Source organism: Drosophila innubila, assembly GCF_004354385.1.
Source record: "Drosophila innubila isolate TH190305 chromosome 2L unlocalized genomic scaffold, UK_Dinn_1.0 4_B_2L, whole genome shotgun sequence".
In the NCBI taxonomy this organism is placed as follows: domain Eukaryota; kingdom Metazoa; phylum Arthropoda; class Insecta; order Diptera; family Drosophilidae; genus Drosophila; species Drosophila innubila.
This window is the reverse complement of record NW_022995372.1, coordinates 3778251-3798050: the sequence shown is the minus strand read 5'-3', so window position 1 is coordinate 3798050 and position 19800 is coordinate 3778251. Positions and strand designations below refer to the sequence as shown.

General features: G+C 35.9%; 2 protein-coding genes across 2 annotated transcripts; both read right to left on the bottom strand.

The window, feature by feature from the left end:
• Nucleotides 1-1589: 1589 nt before the first annotated feature.
• LOC117780840 (ficolin-1-like) lies at nt 1590-3046 on the bottom strand. Its single transcript, XM_034617516.1, has 3 exons — nt 2932-3046; nt 1969-2874; nt 1590-1910 (listed from the first exon to the last, which is right to left on the bottom strand). Exons 2-3 carry the CDS (start codon nt 2823-2825, stop codon nt 1793-1795), a joined length of 975 nt encoding a protein of 324 aa, XP_034473407.1. The 5' UTR covers nt 2826-2874; nt 2932-3046; the 3' UTR covers nt 1590-1792.
• A 6186-nt stretch (nt 3047-9232) lies between these two features.
• On the bottom strand, nt 9233-19169 carry LOC117780835 (glutamate receptor ionotropic, kainate 2). The gene is made up of 11 exons (XM_034617508.1): nt 18988-19169; nt 18769-18924; nt 18639-18701; nt 15364-15567; nt 15095-15306; nt 14913-15035; nt 14039-14281; nt 13554-13970; nt 11854-12077; nt 10966-11794; nt 9233-9612 (listed from the first exon to the last, which is right to left on the bottom strand). The coding sequence occupies exons 1-11, from the start codon at nt 19067-19069 to the stop codon at nt 9322-9324; spliced, it is 2844 nt and encodes a 947-aa protein (XP_034473399.1). The 5' UTR covers nt 19070-19169; the 3' UTR covers nt 9233-9321.
• Nucleotides 19170-19800: the final 631 nt, after the last annotated feature.

The following is a 19800-nucleotide window of genomic DNA, read 5'->3' as shown; positions in this document are numbered from 1 at the left end:
TTGATTCAGGGCTTTCGGTCAAAGGGCTAGTCACCACTACAATTCTAATACAATGAAATACATATGAGATTTTAAGCCTAAAATTTAATATTTAAACCTACACATAATTTTGGAATGAATTATTATTAGTATAAATTATGTTTATTATAATTATGAGTTTCAGGTCTGTTCCGGCTTTTACTACCTATTTTATCGGATTTCAAAAAATGTTATTTTTCACGTTGCATTTGGGCTAAACATTTTAAAATTATATTTTATAAATTTATTGGACTTAATTGGACCAGCTCAAAATAAATTCAATACGCAAAATATTTCCAGATTGATATAAGAGCAGGTTAAAAATGTTCACTTCCGACAAATCTTGGCGAAAGTGAAAACCGGAACATGCCTATATATATTATTTTTCTATTAATTAAGTGTAAGTAATATTGGATAATGATTTTGATAAAATTATAAAAATGGGCGCTAGCTTTGTTGTTTGTCCCACTGTGCGAGCGGTTGAGGATTGACGTTTGTTGTAGGAGGCAAGTGGAGCGCATTGGTGGCATGTGCTGTCTTTGTTTCACTTTGTTATTTTGTTATTTTCAAATTATTTATTGGTCACGCAGAGGGGCTGGGAGGGGTGGGGTGGGAGAGGGGGGTTAAGGCCACATAGCAAGGGCCAAAGCAATGGCTAATGTGTAATTCAATAGAGTAAGTAATGTGCATCAATTTTCAGCTCAATAACGCATGGAATACAAATGCGAAACATGTGCAAATATGTGCACACTCGACAAGGAGAGAGCGATCAAGAGGGACAGGGAGAAGGAGGGGGAGAGTGAGAGTGAGAGTGAGAGGGAGAGAGAGGGCGAATGGCAGCGACAGAGACAGAGACAGAGACAGAAACACAGACAAACATCCGCAGAAATAAATATCTAATAGCTTCACGCTGCCGCCTTTCCTCTCCCTCTCTCTCTCTCTCTATCCCTCTCTCTCCCTCTCCCATCGTCTCTCTTCCTCACCAAGTTCCAAGCTCGCTTCGACATTGTGTGACGCGTTTCCGTTTCCGTCTTGTGGCAGCTACAGCTGAGAGAGAGAGAGGGAGAGGAGAGGAGAGAGAAACAACGTTGTTTGCTCTTTGCCTTGGTTGCCAATTCACAGCTCGCAGCTCTTTATCTGCGTTTATTTGTTTTCGGTGTTGGCTGTTGTCTTTGCCTCCAAACCCAAGAGTCTTCTCTTCTCTCCCCTCTCTTCCCACCTCTCTCTTCCCACACTCTTTCCTCACCTCCCTTGGCAGCTGTAGTTTCACCCCAAAAGCTGAAAACGTGGCATAAGAAAAATTACAATAGGCTTGCAATTGTTTTTCTTTCTATATTTTGCAATATGTTAAATGTGATCGCGAGTTGTGGAGCAATCGCCTCTTGTTTGCCAACGAGGGAGCAGGGGAGAGTGCCAAGAGAGGGATTAGAGGGGTCCAAGCAATGTGCGCCTTTCAATTGTGTGGAAAATGGAACTCGACTGTAAGCAAATGTCTGAATTTATGAGTCAGTGCTTGTAAAGTTGGCCAAAACAAGCAGTCAGGAGGCAGCAACAACAACAACAACAACTAGTAAGAAGTGCTCGACTGTTAGTTGCCCAGTACACATATCGTCGCAGTCGTTTTATTCAATCAACATACATGAAAAAAAGATTTAATAAAAAATAAATAATTAAACTATCTACAAACATGTGTAATAGAATATGCTTTGAGGTATCGCAAAATACATTTTAATATAACGGTGAGCAGATTTCAAACATTGTAGAGTCTTCGAATTTACTCCTTTGGCCGAATCATCATGACTGCTTTTTTGAGGGAGTAATCATGACCCTTAAAAGTGTTCCAAATGACGCCCTTGTCCCATCTGTTATCATTGTACTTCCCTGCCAAGTTGCTGTAAGAATTCAAGTTAATAAACGATGCTTTGAAATACAATTAACATTTCATCATACCTTGCGTGACACGCATTGTACCACCAGGCGGCAGAGTAGACTACGGCGCAGTTTTTGTCTTTCTTATTATCATTATCTCGATCGTAGGTGGTAAATTTCATGCCACGATGCCAACCAAGTGAATCACCCGCAGTTCCCCTCGCATATCCCAGAGTGTGTAGGACATATTGTTGATCTTCATCGCCGATTGCAAACTTGTCATACATCTCAAAAGCTTCAATTCCCTTGAGGTCCTCTAGGACAACAAGTAATTCGTGGTTCCTTTCTTCCGTCAATGCGTGTATTTTATCCAATCCCAAGAAGAACTCGCCATTAAGATCTCCAAATCCCTCTTTGTATTCGGTCCAGTTTCGATAGAAGTCGACAGTTCCATCCATCCTCCTCAGGATAATTGTCCAACCTCCCCCTCGAGTTTCTGAATCGCAGGCCACTTTAAAAGGGTGACTAATTAAATTGGGGATAATTATTTCATTGATCCCACTGGACTTGGCGTCGGTACAACTTTGGTAAGTTTTCTTAAGAAGTGCATCAATCAGCTTTCCTTGTCGTTCCTGTTCCGACCTAAGAGTTTGATTATTTAATTGCTTATTAAGTTCACCTATCAATTTATCCAGACGCTCCAGCTCCTCAGTAAAAAAGTGAATTCTCGATTTTTTATCATCTCCGTCTTTCTTCAGTTGTTCCAGCTCTGTTTTAAGTTGCTCTTTAAAAAGTTGTATATCTGACTGCTTCTCAACTCCATCTTTCTTTAGTTTTTCCAGGTCCGCCTTCAGACTTTGAATATCTGTTGCCTTAACCAGTCCGTCTATGAGTTTTCCTTGTCTTTCCTGTTCTGCTTTAAGTATTTGAAGATCCATAGCCTTGAATAGTCCATCAATCAAGTTAACGCAATGTTTCTGCTCCGCTCTAAAAAATTATTTGTTTTAGTTTTCACTTTGTATGTGCTCTTGTTAAAGATCCTACCTCACTTCAGATAATTGGGAATTAATTGAGTGAAATATATTCGACTCATTACGTGCAGGTACAAAAGTCGCATTTGAAAATGCAACTACTGAAATTAGTACACATATTAAATAAATTATGTTTTGCAACATTTTGCGACTGAATTTCACTGAATGCCTGAGAAGACTGACTGAGTCGAAATTTGACAAGTGACCAAGAAGTGAAATTGGAAATGATTATCGTAACCATATACATAATATACTTTGTATATGCATGTATATATTAATACTCGTATCTGCATCCACAAAAACACTCAAGGTTATGCAGCCACAATTCCCGGAACTTTCGCTTCGATGAAATGCTTTTTTCAACTCAAGTATTTTGAAATACCACATACACCAAAATAGATGAGAAGTGCCAGTGTAGTTTATAAATAAAACATTTCGTTTGTCAAATATCAAGAATTATCATAAAATTCTTTCTTTATATTCGCTATATTTATATATATAAACTGAGCTCATTGAAAATGGGCAAAATGGGTATAATGTGCTTTATAGAATGTATGTAACAGGCAGAAGGGGGCGTGGCAGTTCAAGTATGTTTTTATTTTCGGATCGGACCACTATATTATATAGCTGTCATAGGAACGATACAACGATAATGAAGTTTTAGCATGAAAAAGTTTATTGTTTTTTGAGATATCTTAACCAAACTGATAGAATATGCATTTGTGTTGGTTTTGTACTTTTTGACCACATCTGGCTTATTTCGGATCCATATATAATATAGCTGCCATCATACATAAACTTTCAGCACAGAGTACCTGGGCACAGGGTATCCTACTGTCGAGCGTGCTCGAAAAGTTTGAAATCAAATTCGATCTAAATGCACAGCACAGAAATATTATGAGCAAGTTTGGTTGCTCTAACTTGAACAGTTTCTGAGTTTATAGAGTATTCAAAAACACAAATTCATACCCCTTTTATACCCTTTTTGTACTGGGCAACAGCGGCAACTTAATTGTGTCCGCCTTGCAAGCCAACAACAACAACAAACAGACAAACAAAAGAACAAAGAAAACAAACTGGTAACTTAGAAACAGGAATTTAATACAACATAAATAAAATATAATTATAAATTTTAAATTAGCTTTTCTAAATCAAAAATACTTTATTTAAAATCGATCGATTTAAATATAACAATTAGGAAATAAGATCTTAAATCAAATATTATAAATAATATATAATTTTAAATTGAAAAATAAGCAAAAAAAATTTAAAAAGTTTTTGAAAAAAAAGATAGAAATCGATTAAGTATTTAATATACAATTTTTTATTATTTGTATATTATTTTATTCCGGTATTTATCAATTTTGGTTTTTTTGAACATTTCTATGGCAATTTCCTTTATATATTTCCACCATAACTATGATTTCTCTTAGTTTTATTTTAGGTTATTACCTGTTATTGCAATTCTTGAAATATTTATCAGAATCCGCTTAAGATTTCAATTACACAAATGTTTACGTGTCGTATACTTGATTCAATTAAGGCAATCGAGCATTTCTAGGTTGAAAACGTGCTATAAATCGCAAAGTCAACGATATATCTGGACATTATCACTTTAGTCGACGACTGCAGTTAATTAAAAATGTTGCCAGTAATTTGCTGCTCCTTGTAGGTCCATATATATATATATATATATGTATATTTATGCCGTTTAATTCTTGGCTCAAGACTTGCCAACGTGAATTTCAATTTCAATTTGTTCCACAAATTACAAGGCCCAAGAGAAGGGAGGGGAGGGGAGATGAGCTGAGGGGAGGGTTGGTCCATCAGCTGAATGTGCAGGGTATATGTGTGTGTGTGTGTGTGTGTGAGTCAAGTGATTGCTTGTCAGGGCCAAAAGATCGAACGTTGGCCTTTTTTTCAGACTTGACTTTTCCGTCCCTGTCCTCGGTTCTGAACTCGGCCACACACATGGATTCTACACACAGACTGAGACAATTTGCAGCTCATAAATTTGCCAAAGTGTAAAATTGCTAAATTTATAACTTTTCAAGGTGTTGATTGCCTTTGAAACGTACACGTGTAAAAGGACCTTCCCCTAATCGATGCTGTCGATGTGTCTAAATGAATAGTTGACAGCGTTAGAAATATTTAAAAATAAAATATATATTTTACTGAACTTTACAAATAAATTAGTAAATAATTTTTAAGGTTGTGTCGCCAACTTTTCAAGTGTTTCAATAAACATATCAACATATAAAAAGATTAAACCAGATCTTTTAACATAACATGTTGTTTTTCTTTTGAGTAACGAAAATGTATTAAATATTTGTCTATTTTTAGAATTTATAATACAGCTCTTAAGATTATAATTCAGACGATTGCACGATATAACATTTTGTTCAAAATAAAAATGTTTAACTAGATCTTTTAACATAACATGTTGTTTTTATTTTTTTTGAGTAACGAAAATGTATTAAATATTTGTCTATTTTTAGAATTCATAATACAGCTCTTAAGATTATTTGTCACACGATTTTATGATATAAAAAATTGATATAAAGAAAAATAAATATAAAATAGCAGGTCTTTTTTCTAAAAAAAAAGTAAGTAAATAATAGATCTATCTAAAATTTTATCGTTCGTGCAGATAATTTTGCTTGGGCTTTATTTATTTTATTCTTCAATTCCTGTCAAGAAAGACACACAGCTCACTTATTAATTTGTTTATACGTCTCTAATCACTCACACTCCATTGGCAACCCCCTCTCACTCTTAACCAACCCTCTCCCTTATCACGCTCTTGTCAGCTGCAAATCAGTAAATCCGCAGATGAACCAAAGCCAAAACCGAATGTCACTTAGCATTCAACTCGTGTGTCCGTCCGTCCGTCCGTCTGTCCGTCTGTCCGTCAGTCCGATCAGCCCTGCTGTGGTCCATAGAGCAATTCTCTCTTGGCTCTTGGCTCTTGGCTGGCTGGTGACAGGCAACAACAAATGTTCAAAAATTTGTTAACATCAAAAAGTACATTAAAGGCTCAAAGAATGCGCTTTCGTGCGGAAATTGCTTACGTGCGTGGCATTTACAAATGACATTCTCTCTATACTCTACTCTCTCTATTCAACTCTACTACTACAACTCACTGACTCTCTCTCTCTCTTTCTGGCTTTTTCTTTGCCCCGGCGTATAAGAGCACCCCCTCTCGCTCTATTATACTGCTGTTTAGGGGTTGCATTCATACGCCTTGTGGAACGTGTGGAACTTGTCGCTTTGTCGCTCAGCCTTCAACCATTGGCCAACGGTGGTGAGTTCGCTTGTGTTCTTTGATTGGCTTGTGCGCATCAATGGCAGCAGCAACAAGTGTGGGGAGTATAAGACTCGCAATCAACGGCAGTTGTGGAGACTTTTAACAGAGCGCTGTTAATTCTAACAGTTAACTGTTAATATGCTGATATATGGACTGAGCAGAGATATACAATATATTTATACTTACATTTATTACGTCGAAAAAAAACAAAATATGATTTAGTTATTGAATTAAAAGATTAAAAAAAAAATATTCACAATTTTAAATCAACAATAAAATATAGTAAGCTTACATAAAATTTAAAAAAAAAATACACACTTAAATTACAAAATTTATGATTTAAAACAAGTTTGTAAACAAAATTGCATCTATATCCAAGACTATATAAAATATGCATTATCTTGTTTTAGTATAACCTTGTAGTGTTCTATCAAATGCATTTTAATTTTTTACATTAACTTCACACATTTTTTTGCTGTGCAATTTCGATACCTTGTGCCTAGGTGCTCTGTACTGAAAGTTGATTTTCGACCGATTGTTCCTATGGCAGCTTTATGATATAGTCCACCGATTTGAACGAATGGACAAAACCACGTTAAATGCATATTCTACCAGTTTGATTTAGATATCTCAAAAAACAAACAACTTTTTCATACTTAGACTTAATTTTCGATTGAGCGTCTCTATTGCAGCTATTTGATATAGTGGACCGATTTTAACAAAATTTGGTTAAGATGTGTAATACCAGCCCAGATGCATATTTGAACAGTTTGGCTCTGATATCTCAACAAATAAAAAACTTTTTTATACTTAAACTTAATTTTCGATGTATCGTTTCTAGTTATATGATATAGTGGTCCGATCCAAATATAAAAACAATCTTGATGTGCCTTTGGTATCTAGAAACCTACATACCAAGTTTGAAATCTATAGCTCTTATGGTCCCTGAAATCGACGCGTTCAAACAGACGGACAGACAGACGGACAGACAGACGGACAGACAGACAGACGGACAGACAGACGGACATGGCTCAATCGACTCGGCTGTTGATCCTGATCAAGAATATATATAGTTTATGGGGTCTGCCACGCCTCCTTTTGCCTGTTACATACATTCTGCCAAACACATAATACCCTTTTTGGCCCATTTTTAATGTGAACAGGGTATAAAAATATTTGAGTTTAAAAATACATCTCGGCGCTGTAAAGTTTGCCATCAACACTTTCGTAAATGTAGCTCTAGGGTTCGGTATATGGTTTCGGCTGGACCAAAAAAAGTACAAGCTGAACCACAATTCCAACAGCGTGGAGACTTCGATGCCAACAGCGAGTTTAAAGCTGCTCAAATGACACACGTAGCGTGAAAGCCACTTCACAACAAAATAATTAAAAAGAACACAAGCGAAATACAAAGACAAACAAGAAGGATGCAAAGGACACTTGTCCTGGTCACGGAATGCAATGTGAACCCAAAATGCAGTTGACTTCGATGTCAACTTCAATGGCGATGACGATGATGATGATGATGAAGATAACGATGACGATGATCATGATGATGATGATGTCCATGGCGAGGTCATTGCTGTCATTGGCAACGTGGCTGGAGAGCTGTTCATTTTACAGAAACCAACAAAGGCCAAAGGCGACACAACACGATACAAGCCGTCATTCCCATCTCCTCCTCATCCTTCTCCAGCTCATCGTTCTCTCATGAAAGCTGCAGCTTCATTTCTCCCTTTGCCGGCAGCTGCTTTAATAATTTTCATGATGGCTCACAGTGAGCAGAGAGAGGGTAGTTTCATCAGTTGCTGCTGGATATTAAATGTCAATAAGCTCAAATAACGCAATTGACAAACTGAGGCAGCTTCCTCGGCTGCTTCACTGTGGCAAGCGGCAGAAGGCAGCAATAAACGAAAATTACGTACACACCGAGAAAAAGTAACAAAATAAGTAACATAAATTATGTTGGACTTTACACAATTATATTTATATAAGCAACGCATTAAAATTAAATATAAAATGATTTAATTTCACTCAAAGCATTATTGAGGGCCAAAGTTTATAACATACATAGTCAAATTATAAAGATTCTTTCAAATTAAGCTTGGAGTTAAATCATATACATTTTAAAAGTTAGCAACATATTTTAAAAATTTTATTCAAATGAAATGTCGTATTATTAAACTTTGAAACATATATTTTTAATCAAAAAACTGCTACAAATATAAATTTTATTTTATTTAGCATACTCATTCAAATTAGGGACCGTGACAGTTATAATTTTTAAAATAAAAATTATCAAATAACAATTACTAGCAGATTTTTATAATCAAGTTGGAAAATACCTATTAATGTAAATTTTTTTATTTTATAAATTAAAAATAATTATTAATTTAAATTTTTAATTTAAAATTTAAAAATAAAAACATAATTTTCTCTTCAAGATGACTTCCGCAGTCAGTTTTCACTTACATTTTCATATGCCCAAAATACTTATTTCAAGACTTTATGTGTTATACTTCAGATTCGAGCATAAATAATAATAGTTTAAGTCTTTCTATTAATTATTAAAATATAAAATTACATAAAATCATTTTATTTATATTTGAGCATAAATAGTAATAGTTTAAGTCTTTCTATTAATTATTAAAATATAAAATTACATAAAATGAATATTGTTTTATTTTTATTTGAAATATGTAGAATTTATATAATATATATATATAACAGCAATATTTTGAAGTGAAGCTAAATGAAAAATATTTAAATTTCAGGGCATTTTTCTCTGGGTGTATAGAAAGAAGAGTGTGTGTTAGAGAAAGAGGAGAGTTGCAGGCTGGGCAGCGAGGCGAGTGGCAAGTTTGTGCACAGCTATGCAACATGGAGTGTCTCGTGGGGAGGGGCATTCAATCGAAAGAAACGCTCACTCGCTCACTCGCTCACTCATTCAGCGAGTTGCCCCGCGGCAACGACTGCCAAGTAATTTCAAGCTTAAAGAAGCTTCAAATTGATTACGAGCCAAATGATGGGCGTAGTTTCTATTGCAAATAACTGAAGAGCACAAAATAACAGACAACAGATAACAGAATAACAACGTCAGACGCGGGCTTCCTCTTCTCGTTCCCCTTCCCGTTCCCCTTCCCGCTCTACGCTGCTGCTGCAGCTGGGTGAGGCACGTGGCGGTGGCAACTCACGCATCTCCTCCGAGGAGCGACCAAGGACAATGCGCCTTGCTGATTTCGGAGTGCGCTCCATGGACTTCTCCAGGGAGCGAAGGGGCGTGGTCCGTAAGCTGGACACGGGAGTGGGACTCGTAATTGGCTTCTTGTTGTTCCAAATGCGTAGCACAAATTTGATTTCCCTAATGAAGGCCAGCTTAAAGGTGAGCTGCAACAGAACAAAAATATAACACAATAAGTAGGCGTTATTTCTTTTTCTTACTTTGTCAAGTCACCTACTAAAATATACCCATAACTCTATTTAATGAAAAAAAAATGATTTAATTTTCTGATTTTTATAATAAAGTTGAAAAATAACTATTAATTTCAAAAATTATTTTAAAAATTAAAAATAATTATTAATTTCAATTTCAATTATTATAAAATTCAAAAATAATAATTATTTGTCAATTCTATTATAAAAATGTTAAGACAATAATTGATTAAAAATTGAATGGAAATATCCTTTGAACCAAGTGGCGTATTTCCAAAACCTTCCATATGATACATTATACGACCTTAAAGGACGTATATTCAGGATGTTTAAGGTATTGATATTTACACTGGATTTCGATTCTTTAATTTTTATAATAGAAATTGACAAATAATTTTTATTTTTGATTTCTATATTAAAAACTGAAATTAATACAAATAATTTTTATTTTTGATTTTTAGAATAAAAATTGAAGTTAATAATTATTTTTAATTTTTATAATATAAAATGAAATTAATTATTATTATTAGTTTTAAATGATAAAAATCTAAAATAATATTAACTACTTATTTGCGTTCCTTGATTTAAAAATATACAAATTTAAATTGTAACTATTGCATATATTACGGCGCTTGCGTTGATTAAAAACTTAAAACAGTCATAACTATTGTTATATCTGCACAATCTTAGCCAAATTAACTGAAGAGATTTAAAATTCCATACACGAAAGTTGACAATTAAAAAGAGTATATTTTTTTCAAATTATTTCGCTTGGTAGATTTCTTTCGGATAAGTGGGAACTAAAAGCTGCTTGACAAAAATGTTAAATACTTTAAGGAATAATACTTATGTGGCCATTGAATTTAATCCCTCAATCTCTTATAATCTCTAAGACTCAAGAGTTTCTAATAGCAGACGAATAGATACAAGAATATGATTAGAGTTATGAATAATTAATCATTTTTTCAATTTATAACATCTTAAGCACAAAAATATTTGTTATCATTTAACGTTTCTTTAATCATAAAAAAATATTTGTTATTTTTGAAATTTATTAAAATTTACTACTTTTTTATAATATACTGGATTTATTTCTGCTTGCTCTTAACTGTTACTGGAAGCTATGTGATTGCAACTTGTACAATTTGTTTTAGTTATTTTCGAAATTTCCCTGCTCCCAAATTTGTATTGGAATTTCCGTATATTTCCGAAGCTTCTACTATATTATTTTTTAGAAATTTACCAACCACTTTTGGCAATTTTGGCCATTTTGTCTACACTAAATATAATGTAAGAGAATGCACTCACATGCTCCTCGAGTGCCACTTGCTGAACGTAGAGCAGGAACTCTACGATGCCAATGATGAAGGCAATCAGGATGCCCACATAGAGAGTGTAGAAGATGCCACGCAGTTGCTCGAAATTCAGGTCGGGCGTGGCATTGGGATCGGGCTCCTCAAAGCAGTTGGAGCTGTTGCGATTCCACCACTTTTGCTTTAAATTGTAGAGCTCTCCACGTTCGCTCAGTCGGAGAATGGCGACACTCAAGTTGGAGCGATACTCGGCGCCAAAGGGAACGGCAATTGCATAATGCTTCTCTCCGAACTTCTCTCCAACCGAACGCAGATTGCAGTTCCTCACACGATGGTATTCCAGTGTGGTTGTCTCCATGAGGAACATATATTCACCAGCACTGCTGGTGACACGTTCAACGCCCTCGTCATTGTTCTTTGTGTAGGGCGACGGATCATCGCGGTTCATCAGATTGAAGGCCAGGCGATAGACGGTCTCATTGGACTCGGATAGCAGATTGTAGGTGCTGCCACCATTGATGGTGCCGAATTTGATTTTCGTTTGACCGCTGAGATCCTTGAGACTTGTCACGCTGCCCTCCATCTTGGAACTGGTCAAAAACGCAGCCAAATTGGCAGTGTACGAGTTGGCTATAATAATGGCGAATATCCACCAAGTCGCCTCGGACAGACGCACCTGCGGACTCTTGGGCAGAATGTCACAACCTGCCGTCATAATGGAGGCCACGGTCAGCCAGAAAGTGTTATGCAAATGCCATAAATTTTCTAATGCATCCGGATCGCGATTGCAAGGATGCGGATTATCCCACTCCGCCTTAGCAATCCTTTGAAATTGGTGAAACAATTCAAATATCGTGAAAGTTTGAAGAAAACTCATACTCACCGCGCTATGATCACCTTCAGAAAGGACATGGCAAATACCGCAATGAGAATCCAGAGCCACACCTCGCCACCAAAAGGCGCCAAAAAGGCATCCAACTCCTTCACCTTGTGTGAACTCTTGAATGCCAAGATGCTCACACCCAGCTGCATAAAGGGCACCGTAAAGTCCACAGCTGTGCGACGAGCCTGCGTGATGGTCAGGTCACAAATACCCATGTGTGCATCCTAATTTTTAATGAAAATATGTACGGCAAAGTTGACAGTGATAAAAAATATATTTTCCCAAGTTCAAAAAATATTAATGCAGAATAAATTAAGAGGCCAAATAATGATCAAAGTGATAATCCGCATGAAAATCGAAAAAGATTTGACAAAGTTATGGCGGGTTCAAGTTTGTGAAAAAGTGTCAAGGGGAAGGTATGGAAAAATGGACAGTGATGACCAAAAAATCAATATTTCTAAGTTAGTAAAATTTTGATGCAGAATCAATTTAGAGACCAAATAATGATCAAAATAATAATCCGCATGAAAATCGGATAAGATTTGGCAAAGTAATGACGGTTTGAATTTTGCGGAAAAGTGTCAAGGGGAGAGTACGGGGAAAGTACGAAAAAAATGAACAGCGGTGACCGAAAAATTAAATTTTTTAAGTTATTAAAAATTTGTTGCAAAATCAATATAGAGGCCAAATAATGATCATAATGATATTTCGCATGAAAATCGGATAAGATTTGGCAAAGTTATGACATGTTGAAGTTTGTGGAAAAGTGTCAAGGGGAAGGTATGGAAAAATGGACAGTGATGACCAAAAAATCAATATTTCTAAGTTAGTAAAATTTTGATGCGGAATCAATTTAGAGATTAAATAATGATCAAAATGACATTCCGCATGAAAATCTAATAAGAATTGACAAAGTTATGACGGGTTCAAGTTTATAAAAAAATGTCAAGGGGAAGGTATGGAAAAATGGACAGTGATGACCAAAAAATCAATGTTTCTAAGTTAATAAAATTTTGATGCAGAATCAATTTAGAGACCAAATAATGATCAAAATGATAATCCGCATGAAAATCGGATAAGATTTGGCGAAGTTATGACGGTTTGAACTTTGCGGAAAAGTGTCCAGGGGAGAATATAGGAAAAGTACGAAAATTGGACAGTGATGACCAAAAAAATCAATATTTCTAAGTTAGTAAAATTTTGATGCAGAAACAATTTAGAGACCAAATAATGATCAAAATGATAATCCGCATGAAAATCGGATAAGATTTGGCAAGTTATGACGGTTTGAATATTGCGGAAAAGTGTCAAGGGGAAGGTATGGAAAAATGGACAGTAATGACCAAAAAATCAATATTTCTAAGTAAGTAAAATTTTGATGCAGAATCAATTTAGATACCAAATAATGATCAAAATGATAATCCGCATGAAAATCGGATAAGATTTGGCAAAGTTATGGCGGGCTCAAGTTTGTGGAAAGTGTCAGGGTGAAAGTATGGAAAAATAGAGAATGATGACCAAGAAATAAAATTTTAAAAGTTCATAAAATTTGGATGCAGAATCAATTTAGTGATAATCCGCATGAAAATCGGATAAGATTTGGCAAAGTTATGACATGTTAAAGTTTGTGGAAAAGTGTCAGGGTGAAGGTATGGAAAAGAGATTATTGAGATGTCTCAAATCTGTTTGGATTCACTCACATTGTTGATGATTTCACCGATGATGCCGTTCCACTGCTTGGTGATCTTGTCCTGTTTGCCATACTCTTGATCCGCCACCGGGACAAAGACGTAGTCGAATCCGACCTCCTGGGCAATGGCATCGATTAGGTCGACAGCGTAGCCCTCGTACATGTCATTCCCCGTCAGATTAAGCTCGACGGCATCTTTCTTGTAATCGAAATAAGGGAGACCAATGCGTGTGGCGACGCGGTAGACAATCTTCTTGTGGACCTTGGCTTTCGAATTCAAATGCGTAATTTGTCCCCTGGTGTCCCAGATGGCAGTGCCAATGTTGTCGGCTGGATCATAAATCTCAATATTGAAGTTAATGCGCTGTCCATCCTCGTCAAATTGCAAATTGCTGGTGCGAAAGTTCGTGCCATTCATGCCGGAAGTCTGTTGGCGCCACAGCAGGGATTAGTTCACAGCTCATCACGACGAGGGGACGAGGTCAACCCACTTACCCCCTTCATTAGGTGTGTCAGATAGCGGCCCATTTGCCAGGTGCGACCCCCCGTGGCGGCAAAGTCGCAATTCATGCGCGGCACAGACATACGATCCGGATAGAAGTACGTGGCATTCCGCCAGGCTTGGGCAAACAATTGGAGGCCATCGTGCAGCAGGTCGTGGAGTAAAGTCCGACTGGGCTCGTTGCTCTCGAAGACAACGTTATCCTGCTGGGTCACATAGCCGTATTGATGCAGATACTGTAGCAGAGATTTAACACTCATCAGAGATATATTAGCTCAAATAATGTACCTTGAAAATTCATTTTGAAACATTTTGAAAACATTGAAAATCGAACTAGCAAATTTTCCTCAATTTTTAAAATTTTTATCTACAAATTTGGAAAGTTTGAATTTTTTAAAAGTTGAGAATATTTTTTTTTTAAACTTCGAAATGTAATTTTTTCGTAAATTAGCGTGAAATTTTCTCAAGCTAAGAAAAATTTTTTCTTACTCAAATTGTGATGATCCCTAGAATTATAAGCGTATTTTTTTTATATTAAGTACATATTTAAGGTGCATTCTCTTAAATTCAGAATAGCTATTATTAGTTTTTGCAATATTTCTTGAAACTTTTCTGCCCATTTTTTTTTATAGGATTTACAGTCGTATTTTGAAAAAAAATTTTTAGTTCAACTAAATAATATTAATTTAATTAAATCTGAAATACAATGTTCCCCTTTAAAATTAAGTAATCCCAATTAATTGCTTACCTACATATTTTAATAATCAACAAATAAAATTTCGTAATATAAGAACGTTTTTCTCAATTACAAAAAAAATTGAATTGCATTGCAAAATTTGTGTTAATATAGATAATAAATGTGCTTACTGCTTGAGGATCGGGATTGAGCAGGAGACGTGTTGCGGTTATATTCACCGCAAACGTTTCATTATCAGCCGTCAGATCCTGCAGATTATCATTATATGTCTCCAAGTTGGTCAGTAAAATATTCTGCAATTATTCAAAACATGAATTTGAAAAGAAAAGAAAGGTCAAGGATCAATACAAACATTAAACTGCTTCGTCAAATTAAACTCGGAGGATGTGTTGAGGAGATCGACGAGTAAATCGGGTGAACAGTCGAGGACAATACGACGCTCGTCCTTGATGCTCTTCCACATCACCCGAAAGTCGTCGTCCCTCTTGAACTTGCGGACTCGAACCATATCATTATGCAACTCCCTCATTTGCAGGATATCCTGCAGTCGAGCTGTGGCCTTGGCTTTTAAGAGAATATCAGTAACACTTCAGGAAATCGGAAAGAGACTTGTTCACTTACTATCCTCGGAATCATAGACTACTGTGAACTTGCGCCATCCCAGATTCTGTACAATATCCGCGTAGGCCTTGGATAATATCAGCTGAGAGGGATAGAGGTTAAGGGTCATCTGGTGATTGGGCTTCTCCTCCAAGTGCTCCTCATCAGCGACATCAAACTCTATGTGTGGTATGCCAGTATTATTGCAGACCAGGGCAACAATATCTAAAGTGATTTAAATAAAACAAATTATAGCGATGCTCAACTGCGTGATACCCTATAAGCTAAGGCAAATGTTCAAATATGAGTATGTAATTGAAAATATGATTTTTAAAAAATGCAATGTGTTTGATGTAAAAAAAAACCGGCAAATTTGAAATATGAAAACACAGCACACAGCAATCAAAACAGTTAACAGTCTAACTGGCCAACAACTCGGTTCTGACCTGGTCTAAACTTGCCAGTTGCCATCCATGTCACAATTTAAGGCGATTCGAGCTTGTTTTCTTTGTTCGTTTGTTTGTCTGTTTGTTGTTGTTGTTGTTGTTGGCTTGCAAGGCGGACACAATAAAGTTGTCGCTGTTGCCCAGTCTAAAAAGGGTATGAATGAATTTGTGCCTTTGAATACTCTATCAACTCAGAGACTGTTTAAGTTAGAACAACCAAACTTGCTCACAATATTTCTGTGCTGTGCACTTAGATCGAGTTTGGTTTCGAATTTTTCAAACATTTAAAAATTAAAACAAGTGGCCAGATGCAGTCGAGCACGCTCGACAGTAGGATACCCTGTGCCCAGGTACTCTGTACTGAAAGTTTATTTTCGATGGCAGCTATATTATATATGGATCCGAAATAAGCCAGATGTGGTCAAAAAGTACAAAACCAACGCAAATGCATATTCTATCACTTTGTGTTTCTGCCAAACACATTATACTCTTTTTTGCCCATTTTCAATGAGCTCAGCTTATATATTTAAATATAGCGAATATAAAGAAGGAATATTATGTTTTATTTATAAACTACACTGGCACTTATCATCTATTTTGGTGTATGTGGTATTTCAAAATACTTGAGTTGATAAAAAAAGCTAAGCATTCTATCAAAGCGAAAGTTCCGGGAATTGTGGCTACATAACCTTGAGTGTTTTTGTGGATGTAGATACGGATAAAAATGTAAACATACACATGCAAAGTATATTATGTATATGGCACCGATAATCATTTCCAAATTCACTTCTTGGTCACTTGTCAAATTTCGACTAAGTCAGTCTTCTCAGGCATTCAGTGAAATTCAGTCGCAAAATGTTGCACAAAATAATTTATCTAGTCTTTTTAATAAACACTTTAACTTCGGTTTCTTATGGAATACACGTCTCTGAATTCAATGAGACTAAATTATTTCATTCAATGAATTCACAAATATCTGAGCTGAGGTAAGAACCTTATAGCTGGTCCACGCTAGTGACGAAATCACTTCTCAAAAGCACAAACAAAGTGAAAACTAAAATAAACGATTTTTTAGAGCGGAGCAGAAACATTACGTTAACTTGATTGAGGGACTAATGAAGGCAATGGATCTTCAAATACTTAAAACGGAACAGGAAAGACAAGGAAAACTCATAGACGGACTGGTTAAGGCAACAGATATTCAAAGTCTAAAGGCGGAAATGGAACAGCTGAAAAAAGACGGACTTGATAAAGAGACCAACATTCAACTACTTAGAACAGAGCTGGAAGAACAAAAGAAAGACGGAGTTGATAAAGAATCGAAAATTCACTTTCTTACAGCCGAACTGGAGCGTCAGGGAAAATTAATAGGTGATCTTAACATGCAATTAAATAATCAATCTCTTAGAGCCGAGCAAAATCGACATGGAAAGCTGATAAAGGAAGTTGTTCAGGAATCGGAGAAACACAATTTATGGTTCAACACACACAAGTGTGCAGAGGCCAAGTTAAGTGGTGTCTATGAGACAATCGTCCCCAATTTTATCAGTCACCCTTTTAAAGTGGCCTGCGATTCAGAAACTCGAGGGGGAGGTTGGACAATTATCCTGAGGAGGATGGATGGAACTGTCGACTTCTATCGCAACTGGACCGAATACAAAGAGGGATTTGGAGATCTAAATGGCGAGTTCTTCTTGGGATTGGATAAAATACACGCATTGACGGAAGAAAGGAACCAGGAACTACTTGTTGTCCTAGAGGACAACGAGGGAAAGGAAGCTTTTGAGATGTATGACAGCTTTGCAATCGGCAACGAGGATCAACAATATGTCCTACACACTCTGGAAAATGCGAGTGGAACTGCGGGTGATTCGCTCTCGGAGCATCGTGGCATGAAATTTACCACCAAAGATCGGGATAATGATAAACGTAAGACGGAAAATTGCGCTGTATTCAGAACTGGCGCTTGGTGGTATTCTGATTGTCACGACAGGTATGATGAAATGCTAATTGTATTTCAAAGCTTCGTTTATTAACTTGAATTCTTACAGCAACTTGGCAGGGAAGTACAATGATAACAGCTGGGGCAAGGGCGTCATTTGGTCCACTTTTAAATATTTTGATTACTCCCTTAAAAAAGCAGTCATGATGATTCGGCCAACGAAGTAGATTCTAAGACTCTACAATGTTTGAAATCTGCTCCACAGATATATTTAAATGTATATTGCGACACTGTTGTTGTTGCTACCTCTTGACCGCTTGTTTTGGCCAACTTTACATGCACTGACTCATAAATTCAGACATTTGCTTACAGTCGAATTTCATTTTCCTCTACTCCCCCCACGCGATCACATTTAACATATTGCAAAAAACAGTAATCAAAGAACAAAAATACTAAAACTTAATTTTCGACTGAGCGTCTTTATAACAGCTTCAGAAATATTGAGTGAAGTAGGCAATCATAAAAATTGTAATTAAATATTTTGTTTATTAAAAATATATAATTTTAAAATAGCAAAAATAAAAAAATATATACGTTGTTATGTGATTTACCCTGCACTACTTAATGTAGAAGATGCTTCGATAACACCCCTTTTGACTACTTTCTTTTTATACAGGGTATATAAATATAAATCTGACTGATCGCGAGAGAAATGATTTCTCTCTAGTTTCTTTCTCTGTTTACAAACAAATCTATTACCCTGTCCGCTTTGCTTGCCATTTAGTCAAGAAGCTTTTAGTTGTCTTCTTATTGATTCACTATTTTTATTTTGCTTGTGTGTTCTACACAGAGTTCTCCACGATTCTGTTACGTGTGTCTGTTCTTTCAATTTGCCCCTTGCCACTTACCGCTTGCCGCCTTTGAACTTGGTCCAAAAATAACTGCGACACCATTATCTATGAGATCGCAAGCTAAAAGCCAAGAGTTTTTTTCATTAGAATTTTCCAATATTGTAATAAAAAGAAAACAAATTCTCACCGTGTTCCTGTAGAATAACGCTATTATCTTCGGGTTTCAGACGTTTAATCAGTGGAGTAAATGCGAAAGTTGCCTCAGATTCGAGTCCATTAATGGCAGTCACAACATCCATGAATTCTTTTTCCAACTCCAGTTCATTGTCGTAGAAAAAAGCGCCTAAATAAAAAAGGGAACAACATTTCCATTTAATTGAGAATGTGTTGTTGTTGTTGCTCTCACCAATGTTGATTTGTTGCTGCAGACTCTTGTGCACCAAAAATGCACTCCACATGCAGCAAATAATAGCAATTCCTTGCCACATTTTTGCCAAGTCTGGAATTTTCACATGCACCAAAAATTTTGGTCAATTTTACAGCAAAAATATTTCACAATTACGTTGTGAACTCATTGAGTGTGTTCCGACCACTGAAAAGCTTTTTCCCTCTCAGCTTTCCCATTTCCATCTGCAGATCGTGGCGGAAAATTGGAGAGAACAACAGCTGTGCATTTTGGAAAAGCTTTTCCCCAAAATGCTTTGCTAATTTATTTATTAAATTTCGACAGCGGCTAAAACAATTTTATTACAATTTTCGTAAGTGGAATTCCAAAAAATAGAAAAATATATTATTAGATATTTAAAATATTGCTCGATTATACGATATTCTTTATATACACAAAAATATCAATTAAATTTTTTTAACGATAGGTCGATATGAAATTTATTGTATTTCGACAGTGTATTATTATGTGAATCAATAAATAAATTACTGAAATTTTTAATAAATTATTAATATTAAAGTTAAATATTGACTGAACAAAATATTTTCAAGACTGTTTGTAAATCTATATATAGAAAGTTGTTTGTCCAACTGACTGACTGATTTAGCATTGTACCAGCCAAACGGTTTGACGTACGAACTTGAAACTTGGCCATAAAATATAAATTAAAAAAAAAATAAAAAATTACTAATTTGTATACAATGTTTTATCCTGCCTGTCAATTAACATAGAGTCCATACAGTAAGAGCTAGAAGGCTGAAATTTAACATTAGA

Excerpts from the sequence above, each read along its gene's own strand:
- LOC117780840 (XM_034617516.1), bottom strand. The coding sequence starts at position 2,825 with ATGGATCTTCAAATACTTAAAGCAGAACAGGAAAGACAAGGAAAACTC. Across the intron at positions 1,911-1,968 it reads TACAATGCGTGTCACGCAAG|CAACTTGGCAGGGAAGTACA; the intron begins GTATGATGAAAT and ends GAATTCTTACAG.
- LOC117780835 (XM_034617508.1), bottom strand. The coding sequence starts at position 19,069 with ATGTGGCAAGGAATTGCTATTATTTGCTGCATGTGGAGTGCATTTTTG. Across the intron at positions 18,925-18,987 it reads GCAGCAACAAATCAACATTG|GCGCTTTTTTCTACGACAAT; the intron begins GTGAGAGCAACA and ends TTTTTTATTTAG. Across the intron at positions 11,795-11,853 it reads CTGAAGGTGATCATAGCGCG|GATTGCTAAGGCGGAGTGGG; the intron begins GTGAGTATGAGT and ends CCAATTTCAAAG.